General features: G+C 39.5%; 1 protein-coding gene across 3 annotated transcripts in view; it reads right to left on the bottom strand.

Annotated features, from left to right (window-relative positions):
* Window positions 1-3,085: 3,085 nt before the first annotated feature.
* The window catches only part of LGI1 (leucine rich glioma inactivated 1), a 33,880-nt gene continuing 23,928 nt past the window's right edge, over window positions 3,086-13,037 (bottom strand). For 2 of the 3 annotated variants that reach the window (XM_081266949.1, XM_081266951.1), the window contains 4 exons: window positions 9,084-9,155; window positions 6,294-6,463; window positions 5,849-6,013; window positions 3,087-4,299 (listed from right to left, as the gene is read on the bottom strand). In XM_081266949.1, the coding sequence (XP_081123075.1) occupies window positions 3,464-4,299; window positions 5,849-6,013; window positions 6,294-6,463; window positions 9,084-9,155 (1,243 nt within the window). In that variant the 3' untranslated portion in view covers window positions 3,087-3,463. Of the gene's footprint in view, window positions 4,300-5,848; window positions 6,014-6,293; window positions 6,464-9,083; window positions 9,156-13,037 lie in introns of all 3 variants that reach the window. The other variant, XM_081266950.1, reaches the window with a different exon arrangement.

Here is a 13,037-nt window from a genome sequence, read left to right as displayed (position 1 = left end):
CATTCAGTTCTCACTCCCTTATGGCTCTATCCTGAGAGTGATCCCTCAATGAACCCCTCTGCTTTTAGGGAGGCTGATTTAAGATCAACACCTTTCAAATTTTGGTACCTGGCTAATTGACCCAGCCTCTACTGGAGAGAGAACTAGTGGGGTTCAGGTTAATGCAGCCCAGCTTCTTGACTGTATATCTGGACTAGGAGTTCACTCCAGCTCCAGTCATCTGCAGCTGGAGTGGGGAATGGAGTTATAAGATAGAGTGGATGGAGGAAAGGGAGAGGGGTAACTCCTAGAAAAGGGTGGCCGATTCGTATGAAAGCTGACCTACCACATGCCATCCTCTTCAGTCTGCCTTAGCTTTATTTTCTCTGTTTGTCTCCTCACTTTTCCTCTTCTACTTGTCTATAGTGCCATGTTGGGGTTGGAGAATGATTTTTCAAATGTGATGGAGCGAGAACTGGGCTGAGAATCCGGCTGAGAATCAGAAGGCCTAAATGATAGGCCTAACTCCACCAGCAGCTCTGGGCCTCAGGATTTCGGTAAATTAGAGTCAGTTTGCTGAATTCGATGTTAATGCTTCTCTGAAAACTTAACAGGGTAGAATATACGTTTTAATCTCTGAATCCCTAAACTCAGCACAATGCTGGTTCAAGGTAAGAACACTGATATATTGATAAGGAGTTACCCTTTAAAATAAAATGAATTACATTAAAACATAAGGTATAGTGTGACCCAGAAGTGCAATATTCTAGATGTGGAGACAATTAGCAGTAACCATCACTTGATGAGTACTCACATGTACCAGTTCTCTGGTAAACATTTTATGTGCTTTTTTACTGCTCTTGTGTAACAAATCACCACAAAACTTAGCCATTTAAAGCAACCATTTTATTATGCTCATAGAGTCTATGGTCAGGAATTTGGACAGGGTACCATGGAGATGGCTTGTCTCTGCTCCATAATGTTTGTGGCCTCAGTTGGGAACATCTAAGTAGGATCTTGATATTGGGGGTAGGGGATGCTGGAATCAGGAGGTATCCACTCTCAGGACTGGTGGTCCATGATGTCTATTGGCCGAGACATCAGCTGGGACAATAGACCAAAGCACCAACATGTGATTTCTCCATGGGGCTTGGGCTTCCACAAAGAATGGTGGCCCCAGGCGAGTAGGACTTCTTACATAGCTGCTCAGGGCTCCATAAGCAAGTGTCCCAATTTACCAGGCAGATGATTTCATTATTTTATGACCTACTCTCAAAATTCAAACTGCATCATTTCCAGCACATTGTACAGATTGGAAGCAAACCTCAAACCCATCCAGATTGAGAACAGGTGAATTAGGCCCCACCTCGAAAGATCCTCACAGAGCTTGGGTGAGAGACATATTTGTAAATACAATCTACTGCACATATACTTGCTCATTTAACCTCTCCCTTGTCCTCAGAAATAGGTATTATTGTCCCTCTTTCAAAATAAAGAAACAGGCTCAGATGGGTTAAGTAGCTTGTTGGTGGACAAAACCAGAACATGGCACAGCTGGATTTAAACCCACTCTTTACAAATCAAGGGTTCCTCCATGGAACAGAATGAATTAAGACATTCCAAGGTCAGTTCTCCCTATGTGTAGGATCAGGAATGGATAAGTATTCCCCTCTATAACTCTGATATCAGAACTCATGTCCAGTTCTATATGGATGAAGGAATCTGGTCTTGAGTGTACCTTTCCAGGGTGTTGCTTCCAGAGGCTGTGTAATTATTTTGTTGACCCTCGATGCCTCAGCGTGCAAGATACGTGCAAAGCAGAGGAGATGCTCCCTGCTGGCTCCTACCTGGTAATATGACTAAAGAGTCTGAGGAACAATGAGCAGAAGCAGATTCTGATGCCCTCTATAAAGACAGCATGCACACAACCAGTTTGTGCCAGGAGTATCTTCTCTGCCATGTCCACCCCTCATCATTTTTTTTTTTGTACTAGCGTGCTTTATCATTGAGCTACGTGCCCAGCACTCCCCTCCTTTTTTCGATATAAGGTCTCATTAAGTTACTTAAGGCCTCACTAAATTGCTGAGGCTGGCCGTGAACTTGCAAACTTCCTGCCTTAGCCTCCCAAGTCGGTGGGATCATATGAAAAAAGCACCATGCCCAGCCACAATCCTCTTTTGAAATCACATCTTCTCTTTAATTTCAAACAAGGACTACATCTTCCCAGAAGACATCCTTGATGCTCCTATAATACTTATAATCTGGAATGTTCAAATGCTTCTTGGCACTCACTGCTTGCTCTGCAGTCTTCTCAGGCGCCAGAGGATTAGTACTGTACCCTACCTTTCCTTAGTAGCTGCCCCCACCAACCATATTCCATTCTTAAAAAGTACTCAAGAAATGCTGACTGATTAAGTCAAAGGGCCTTATAAAGTTTATTATAAGAGGAGGACCCACATGCTTCTTCAAAAGTGTTTTTGAGAGCCTTACACAGGCATTATGCTAGGTGTTAATAACTCATGTAATCCAAAAGCAGGAATTTAGAAAATCAAATATGAGCCTTCCAGGCACTGTGCAGCAGGTCGGTAAGATCAAAATTAGTTTCTGGAAGCAAAGCATCCTTGATATTAAGAGGGCTTCCTAGCAGGTACATTTGAAGCAAGTGCTATAAGGTTACAATCTCTTTCAGCAGTCAGATGATTCTGAGTCAAATATTTAGAACGTCCCTGAATAGGTATTTTTAAATCCTAAATATTAGTTTTAATTTCTCTATAAATTGTCTGAGTAGTGTTCTTAGCTGGGGCTAACAGACAGGAAAGGATTTATTTCAAATTATTTTTCTTATAACAGGTAACACTTCTCTATTTTTCTTTTAATTTGTCACCATTTCACCTCAAAGTGTCCCTAAAAGCCATGACCTCTGGAAACACCTTTGACTATTCAGAATCAGCCAATACAGCAGCAGACAAACATGTTCATAAATTACGGGTATTCAATTTCAATGTTTTATCTTCATTCATTATTCATACCATAAATCCTCCATCCAAATATAATCCTATTGTATAAAACTACTTCCTCAATATACCATCAACAAGAATAAAACGACTCCTGTAAATAATTACCTTTGGGATATGAAAGAAAATGTAAACATTTTATTTGGCAGTTGTTTCTGAACACATGAATAAATAAATGGAAAAGTACATATTAATATTTCTTTTTGGAGTAACAGATACCATTAAACGCTTATTTACACATCTTCACTGCAAAGAACAGTTACACAATTTAAGTTTTGTCTTATAAAAGGTAACTTCCTACACCACTGGACTGGACAGTTAAGGATGGAGATACTGATAGTGCTTGGTTCTAGCAGTCTCAATGTTTGAAAGGCATTCATTTGCGAGAGTGATAAGAGTCATCATGCATTGCGTTCATCCAGATCATGTACTGTAGAAAGTTTCTGATGGCAGCCACAGGATTTGGTGTCTCATGCGCTTAAGTCAACTATGACATGTTTGTAAATCTGCGTATTTCCCTTAAAACTGGAAGCAAAAAGAAAATTACGCTTATTAATGGACACGTGTGTGAATGATCTTGGTGCCTGAACGTTTAATTCCTGAAATTTCACGAATTTGGCTTTCTCTGCATCCCAGTTATACACTTGAGTAAAAGAGTAATCACTTCCAAGAATGGCATATTGGTAATTATTTATCTGAAGAGGCTGGAACACCATGGATCCTCGAGACGGCATCCTCTGAATATCCTGGAAGGAGGAGCCTCCCCATTTCATGACTTTGGAGTCACCAATGAACCTTGTCAAGCAGATGTACACGTCACCTTTCACTGAGAAGTGCTTGACAGCATATACATCCTCCATGTTAGGGATGTCAGTCTGGTTAGTGAATAGTTGTGTTGCTTTGTTCCACTGATAAATTACAGGACGCTGGGAACTACTGGACAGGATTAGATGAGGCGTTCTGAGGGTCAGAGGTGTTCTGGCAATTTCTAGGTATTCCACATCGGTGTCCCTGTACCACGCATGTAAGGATTGATGGGAGTAGAATCCATTTCCATTCCATTTATAAATAGTAGTAAAACCAGCTTTTGAGCTGTCAGCAACGACAAAGTACCAGTTGTTTTCGATCTTGAATGTTTCAATGTCATTGGGTTTTCGAATTTTGAGAATTTCAATATCCTGGATTTTTATGAATTTGTTTGCAAAACCATCTCGCTTATAGATATGAGAGCCACCAAACAGCTGGGCCACAATAACATAGAGCTGAGTTTCAATGACTATAGGCTTGCACACTACAGTGGACGTGCCTGGGAAAAGACAAGCAAGAGATTAGTTGTGTGGCCATCCTCTTTGGAACGTGTTGCTGAGGGTGGCCTTGAACTTGCAATTCTCCTGCAGGCTGAGGCCATACAACAAAATCAGCCTAAAACAAGAGATTTCCTTGGCTGATTAAGCAAGACCAATCTCCAAGGCCAATGGCCCAAGTGTTCTGAAATTCTGTACCTTTTCACCTCATAGGGCTGTGTTCCCAGCAGCAAAATTGTCATGTCACACCTAGCCTGCTCTAGATGTTCAGGACACACAGGTATAGTCTGAGTTTTGTCCTCTTACCTCTTACCGAAAAGAACATTGTTTTCCTGGACATGTCAGAAGTTAAGCAGAGTAATTCTAATTAAAAACTGCCATTTATTGAGAGTTTACCTGTGCTTTATCAAATCATATCATTACATTTTCCTAACAACCTTAAGAGAAAAATTTCATCTTCCTTTTCCAGATGAGAAAACTGAAGCTCAGAGTAGCTAAGTCCTACTACCACAAGGGAGAGTTGGAATTCAAACCAAGTCCCACCAATAGACTCCCAGTCCCTCCCCGACACCTATTACCTCAACTCCTGAATGAGGGTTTATTTCCCAAATACTTTTTTTTGTGGGGAGAGGGCATTGGGGATTGAACCCTGGGTACTCTACTACTGAACTATACCCCCAGCCTTTTTATTTTATTTTTGAGACAGGGTCTCACTAAGTTGCTGAGGCTGGCCTTGAACTTGCAATTCTCCTGTCTCAGCCTTCCAAGTCAATGTGATTGTAGGCTATGCCAACTGTGACTGCCTAACCCAATTTGAAGCCAGGTTAGCTGTTTCAGAACTTATAACTTGGGCTAGGATTCCTCAAGGTTCCAGAACTACTCTACAAAGCCTAGAGCAATGGTTTGGTCAAACCCCAGCTCTACCTGTAATTGGTTTGCTCTAAGTGTGAACTGCTCCCTGCTCTAGAAAAACTGCTTCATGCTCTAGAATCCCCCAAGGAAGGAAGGAGATGATACTTGTAACTTTTTTGGAGCTTTAGGTCACTGGTTGCAGGAGAGAAAAGGAAGAAGAATCCTTGAGAAAGTGAAAGAGGGATACCATCTCTAGTGAGGCTCCTGAAAGTTATTTTGGGAAAGGTAAGGAGACATATCTTATTAACAACCCTGTGTGTTAGGTACTATTCTCAGTTTACAAGTGAAGGAATTAAGTCTTGGAGGATAATTCTTAGTTATCTAATAAGGTAGCATTGAGATTTGAATGACTCTGGCCCTGCTCAGTTCCTGCCCTCATATCTCTCATCTTCTCCTGTTACCCTTGGCTAAAGCAGTTTAACTTCCCATTCAAATTTTTTTTTTATTGGTTGCTTAAAACATTACAATGATCTTGACATATCATATATCATACATTTGATTCAAATGGGGTGTGAATTCTTATTTTTACCACATGTACAGATTGCAGGATCACATTGGTTATACATCCACATTTATACATACTGCCATACTAGTGTCTGTTGTATTCTGCCGTTCAAATTTTTATTAGGGTTTTCATACCTGTAATATTGTCATAATTCCGGAAGGTCTTTTCTACATGGTCCCATTCAAGGAAAATGCATTTTCCAGTAAAAGGCTGAGCAATCACCACATATTCATCATTCATATAAGAAAAAGTATCTATGGACAGTGATTGATAAGGCAGGTCTTGAGACTTTGCAAATTCTGCAAAAATAGGAAATGATGATGAGTAATGGTAACTTAATAGTAATACTTTTTTCCTTGGCTAAATCTCAAATATCCGTAAGAAATACTGTTATTTTAGAAAAACAGCAAAATGACAATTTTACTTTGCTTTTAAGCACATGAAGTTTTAATGGCTCATAGTTTAAAAACTAAATTGCTCAAGTGGTTTTTTAAGATGTAAAAATATGAATTCTTGTACATTAAAAAACCACAGCGCTTATTTTAATTTTATGATGCAAAACGATTTTGCATATATTACCTGTAATGATGCAATCAAAATCTTTGGAGGAGAGGCTATTGATTTTGCGCTTCTTGTATTCTGGGGGGCCTTCACAGTAGATGTCTTCCACAGTTGCATTAGTGTGGCCGAGCCATTCCACCAGCCACTTCAGTTTACAGTCACAGTTAAATGAATTCCCTCTCAGGTCCCTGAAAGACAAATCTCTGCTACTTTTGCAGTACAAAGGCCCCTCTTGGCATGACATATGCCCCATGATCTGCCTTGAACTTGCCTGACCATTCAATGTGGGCTCAGAGAATGACCACAGAACAGCCTTAAAGGCTACCCCAGTCAATGGAACCTCATCACTTTCTCTCTTTTGGATTTAAAGGTAGCTTAGACTACAGCAGTGCTGTCAATAGAAATAGTATATGAACCACACACGTAGCTTAATTTTTTTTTAGAGCCGCACTTAATAAAGTAAAAAGAAACAGGTGTAATCAATTTTAATAGTATGTTTTATTTAATCCAATACATTGAAAAATATTATCATTCAGGCATGCAGTCAATATAAATATTATTGAGATATCTTGCAGTCTTGTTTATACTAAATTTTTGGAAGGCCACTGTGTATTTTATGCTTATAATATATCTCAATTCAGATGCTAAATTCTCATTAGAAACGTGTGATCTGTATTTAGATTTTATAAGATTTGCAGTTGAAAAAATAGTTTCACATACTCAAGTGTTCCAAATGTACTTAAAAGTCTTCCTAATACTGGAACTGAGAAATAGTTTTTACACTTTTTTCCCCCCAGTTTTGGGAATCAAACCCAGAATTTTGTGCTGAGTAAGCACACTGAGCTATGTCCCTGGCCAACAGTCTTTAAATTTAAACTTGAAAAAATTAAGGGACTTGGAGTGGAGTACCTCAGTGGTAGAGGAATTACTTAGCATATTCAAAGCCCTGGCTTTAATCTCCACACCAAAAAAAAAAAAAAAGAAGTAAAATTTTTAAATTCAGTTCTTCAATTACTCTAGCAGCACATTTTAAGTGCTCAGTAACACAAGTGTCTAGCAGACACCATATTGGACAGCACAGGTCTAGAGGATAAAACGTAGGACAGAATTAAATTGAGTAAGCTATCTGCATTTCTTCTTTCTCATAGACATAATTAATCCTGATCCTATTCCATAGTCTATAAATTCAGTTTTAATAGGAAATGACTGTGACACAGCAGAGTTAATGCAGACATACAATAGCTCATGCCTGTAATCACTTAAATTTCCACATGTGACCCTAATTAACCAAGGTCTTTGTTTATTTGTACTGCTTCTGTTCAGGAATTCCATTTCCTTTTTTGATCACATAGAATTTCAAGATAGGTGCTGTCTACTCTTCATGCAACATAAATAAATAAATGCATCATGCCAAGCATTTAAAAAATGCTTTTAGGGGATACATTCAAGAAACCAAGAAATTCACTAAAAGGTAGGTTGGCATGGATCCTTGGATTTCTAAGACAATTCTTGATTTGGACGTATCAGACTAGGTCCAAAAGACCAAATGCATTATGGAATTCCCTAGAGAGACTAAGACAATTTCAAGGGTTAGAGTAACACAAGGAAGGTACAGAGGATCCCGCCCCCCAAACATGAGCTACATCTCAATTCTGCCAGGGAGCATCATCCAACTTTCAACATCTTCCCAGAACTGACCTCATATCTCAAGAGCATTTTGACCCAGAATAATGAGTGTCAACCCTTCTGACCTATTGTAAACCAGAGCAGATAACTGATCTGTCCAGCACGTTCTTGGAAGTGACTTGATTCTGTCCCTCTCTTGGAAATAAACCATCATTCAGGAATTGGGGTAATGGTGTGGAGGAGGGGCTGGGGCCTACTGCAAGGAACAAAGGAAGTTTTTCATGAGGTTCCTGACTTGAAGTTAAATACTGGGCTTAGAAGAAAATATTTCACTCAGATTTTTTTTTTTTTTTTTGTTATTGAAGAAAAGTTGTTTTGAATATATATTCTATGGCAAAGTACCTGAACAGTAAAAAATCATTTATTTTCACATATCCTTTCATTTGTCCCTATATTTTACTTATGACATTTAAATACCCTGCTAATGTTATGGAAGGCACTTAATGAAATGAAATTGCTTTTGAGAGGGTTAGGCATATAGTACTCCCTTTGCTTACAGCAAAATATACAAATTCCTTGCAAAGATCTTTCACTCTGAGGCTTAAAAGTCAAAGTTTGAAAGCTCTTTTGTTTGAAAAGGGGTCAAAAATAATTAAGTTCATTCCCTTCCTGGGGCTTAAGCCAAATTCCTGGGGATTAAGCCTAGAGTTGTTGTTCTGTCTAATGAGAGAAAAGGCAAATGTTCCTCCCTTCCCCCATTTCCTGCTCCATTTCTCTGTTGACTGACCAACCCATGGGTGTAACCTTTCATCTTACTCTGTCAGTTTCCCAGACTCCTTTATGTTTTTTCTTTGCAGCTGCATTTCCTGGATCTCATAAGAAAAAAAGGGATCTTGAAATTTCTATCTGGGTCTCTTCTTCCCACCCACTCGAAGACATTTATCAGTACTCTTCTTAGAAAGACACATGCTGTCAAAGTAATGCCTGGGTACTGTGGATTCAGAATTGCCAATAGTAAATACCTTAGAAGATTCATTTGCTAGTCTATATAAGTTTAAAATTAAAATCTGATAATTTTCATTTAATTTCAAAGCCAATTAAAAATTTTAGTAACTAATATCTGGTTTCCTTTTAATTACTCCAAATGAATTGATTAATCATTGACTTCTTAGGTCCTCTTACACATTTGTTAAAGAATCCAGGCCTTTGAAAATATCTTTTGGGAGTGTCTGAAGATTGTTGTTTGCAAGGCTCCTGGAAAAAAAAAAAAAAAAAAGAGTGATATAAACTGTAGTGATACACAAATGCATTTAATGATACAGCTTGGTTATAAGACCCTTTTGTCATGTCTAGTCACTAAATCACTTCAGTACTTTTTTTTTTTCTTCTAGGGTATTCCTCAGATTCCTGCTGTTGTATTTTCAATTGCTGAACTCTTTGTTTCAACACCCACTCAGTATTTAGGTAACACTTTGTGTTGCTTCAAGGCAACAACAACAAGGAATCAACAACAGGGCACCACTCATTGCATCCAGAGCAGAGCAGGAGATTCACACCCTCAGATGCTTGGTCTAGGAGATGTATCTCAACTGATGGTTCCCTAAACTGGTGATGGTGACCATCTCCAATGCCCTCTCTCCTCTCGCTTAGGCTTCCTCTTCTTTTCTCCTCCTCCTGACTTGCTCTACAGCTCAGCAGAGCCTCCAATCAACAGTACCAACAGCTCTGTCTCTTGGCCAGTACATCCTTTCTTTTCTCTAGAGTGTATGTCTTCTTTTTCTGTATTTAAAAAAAAAAAAATCTTTTAGTCTCATACATTCCATCTCAGAAAAAAAAATTTTTTTTTCTCACAAATACCCATCCAGCCATCTTCTTTAATCATCTTGGTGGGTGCTTGCCCTATCACGGGAATTGTTTTCCCTTTCTCTTTCTCTTTCTTCTTCCCTGAATCACTACAATGATTCTAATCAAAGTTAATGAGGAGGAAGGAGTCCCAATAGTATCAAAGAGAGAGAAATGTGTACATATTCCCAAAATACAGACATAATAAAGTGCTGCTGTTGTATGATCATCAAAGGGCACCAGGTACTGGAATTTTGCATTTTTAGTTGGGACATGTTATATATTTTTCTTTTTTTCCCCTCGAAAGCAAAATAAAAGAGTCTGTGCTGTTAGTCTCCAAAGCCCTTGACAAACCTCTCAACTTTCTTTTAAAAACACTTACTTCAATAAAAAACTGACACATCTGGCTGCTTTTAAAGGAGGGAAAGGGAGGGATCATGGGGGTCAGAAAGGTGTTGGAATGAGATGGACATCATTACCCTAGGTACCCATATGACCGCACATGTGTGTGACTCTACATCATGTACAACCAGAAAAATGAAAAGTTTTGCTCCATTTGTGTACAGTGAATCGAAATGCATTCTACTACCATCTATAACTAATTAGAACAAATGAAATTTTTAAAAAAAGGAGATAGGATGTGGGGCTGGGGTTATGGCTCAGTGGTAGAGCGCTCGCCTCGCACGTGCAAGGCTCTCAGCACCACATAAAAATTAATAAATAAATAAAATAACATTATTTTAAAAAGTAGAACGTGTGTTTTTTAAAAAAGGAGATAGGATGCACCTTCATGTCTAGATTTGATGAATGGCAGGCCTGAGAAGGATATCTGACTCAATAAAGAAACAGAAACAAGAGGAATTAAGGACCCAGGAATGAAAAGGAGGTTTTCCCAATGCCTAAGGCCTGGGAATTGAAGTCAGCTAGCTTATGGAACTCTCAGGGAGGCCCCAGTGACATCAGGTCACATTTGGATAGATGGAAAGCAGGCAGAGGGACTTGGCAGAGAATGACTTAGGGAAGCAATACCAAGCCTTGGAATTATTCTGCAAAAAAAAAATTAATTACCAAGGCCCTGAAATAAAGCAACCTTCTAGTGCAAGCTGACTGGGGGGGAGGGGGTTGAAGGATGCCTCCAACATATGGAAGGGGATCAGCAGAACCTGCAAAGGTAAGATGAGAAATACAAAATGGCCCCAGAGAGAAGGAACTCTATCTTAGCTACAGTCAGTTCAGAGTGCTTACAGTTCCTGAGTGAGGAGACATTGGAAATATTATCCACCCAGTGCCTACGTGGGAAAAGTGATTTGTTCTAGTATTGTCTATAGCAGCAAAGAATTGGAAATAACTTAGGCGCCCACTAATGAGAGACTGTGTAATAAATAATGGTTCATACTTAATGTGGAATATTTTGTAGATTTTTTTTAAAAAAATGAGGTAGAACTCTATGATTTAACATGAAGTGGTGCCTAGGTAAAAAGAGAGAGGGAGAAGATTATGTAGAGTGCAATCCCCTGGAGGAGAGAAGATACACATCTGAAGATACATGAAGCTCTGCATCTTTTTTTTTTTTTTTTTTAAAGAGAGAGTGAGAGAGGAGAGAGAGTGAGAGAGAGAGAGAATTTTTAATATTTATTTTTTAGTTCTCGGCGGACACAACATCTTTGTTGGTATGTGGTGCTGAGGATCGAACCCGGGCCGCACGCATGCCAGGCGAGCGCGCTACTGCTTGAGCCACATCCCCAGCCCAAAGAGATTTTGTCATCATTGGCCATAAACTAGTTTTTATTGATTTTTTCCCTGATAAAAAAAAATGTAATACATAGTCATCAGAAAAACTGTGACAAAGTTTTACTAGAAAGCACGTATTATTATTTTATCATCAAAAGAAATAAAGAATGAGGTTGACTTTTTAGAAAGACCCTATTGCTCTGTGTGTGTGTATGTGTGTGTGCACGCATGCATTCTGTCAGGTGAGGATTCAGTCCTTCTAAGTCAATCACTCAGCTGCATTCATCAGGTTCCAAAACTTTGCAGCTATCCTGGGAATAACCGTGATGGTCAGCATTGGGGGCCTGAGTGGTCAGATCATGCAAATGTTTTTCACGAGACCTCCTGCAGGATGAAACTGGCTTGTTTCCTCCAAAATTCCCACACATTTCAGGCCCTCTCTGTCTCTGGGGAGGTTTGGGACTACTGTCAACTTAGGCTCACAGTCACTGTTATGAATTCCCTGCGCTGGGTCAAACCAGCAGTCTGGGAGGCCAGGAGCCTCCCAAATCCATCATGAGCATGGAGGGCTTTGGGAAGATTCTCCACAGGAAGAGATGCTAAGGGCCAGAGTACCAGGAAGCAAAAGGCTTCAGGAAGGCTGCTCAGCATTCCCAAAAGGGTGATAAGAAGGAGACCTGGTGCCTGCTAGTTGCTCCAATGGCTAGAGATAGTGACACAGCACTTTGAGGTTAAGATTAGGATTACTTTAGTTTTGGTATTTGGATGATTCGATTCTTCAGATTCCAACTCTGCCTTGAGTTTTGCCACCATAAAGCAAAATACCTGGAATGAATTTTCTTAGTTTCCTCCTCCTACTCTTCTACTTCCAGCCTCTCAGAGCAAAACAATATTATTATTCCCTTTCCTCAATAGAAGCTCTGTGTGAAGTCCGTGCTCTATCTTTGGTAATCTGCTTGTCGTTGTTCTCTTCTCCATCACTTCGTGTGGTGAAGTGCAGTGAAGCTGCCAGTTTTGTCAGGGATGCAACTTGAACTTCATTGCTCTGGGGGGGGGGGGGGGTGTGCGCTTAACCCACTTAATTTAGTAGAGAGAAGTCTGTGCCTTGGTCCGTCCTCTCTTTTACTAGCACACGCATGTGCCACATATACACATATATCTACTACTACATGGGCACACACATAATCATAATTATTATTTCTCTACTTCAAGAAAATTTGAAGGGGCTGGGGATGTGGCTCAAGCGGTAGCATGCTTGCCTGGCATGTGTGGGGCACTGGATTCTATTCTCGGCATCACATAAAAATAAAATAAAGATGTTGTGTCCACCGAAAAACTAAAAAATAAATATTAAAAAATTCTCTCTCTCTCAAAAAAAAGTTAAAAAAAAGAAAATTTGAAAATACAAAAATTATTTTTCTTTTTTAAAGGAGAAAAATGACAATCATCCTGGTAGAAGCCACCACTGTTAAGATTTGGTCACATCTTCTTCCAGTCATTAATACAGAGCCAATCAAGAGAAAGTGGTTTTGGAGAGCCATGTCACTGTTCCCGGTCCCCAGG

The sequence above is a fragment of the Spermophilus citellus genome (genome assembly GCF_964194105.1).
Source record: "Spermophilus citellus genome assembly, chromosome: 15".
Taxonomy (NCBI): Eukaryota; Metazoa; Chordata; class Mammalia; order Rodentia; family Sciuridae; genus Spermophilus; species Spermophilus citellus.
This window is presented reverse-complemented; position numbering and strand designations above follow the sequence as displayed.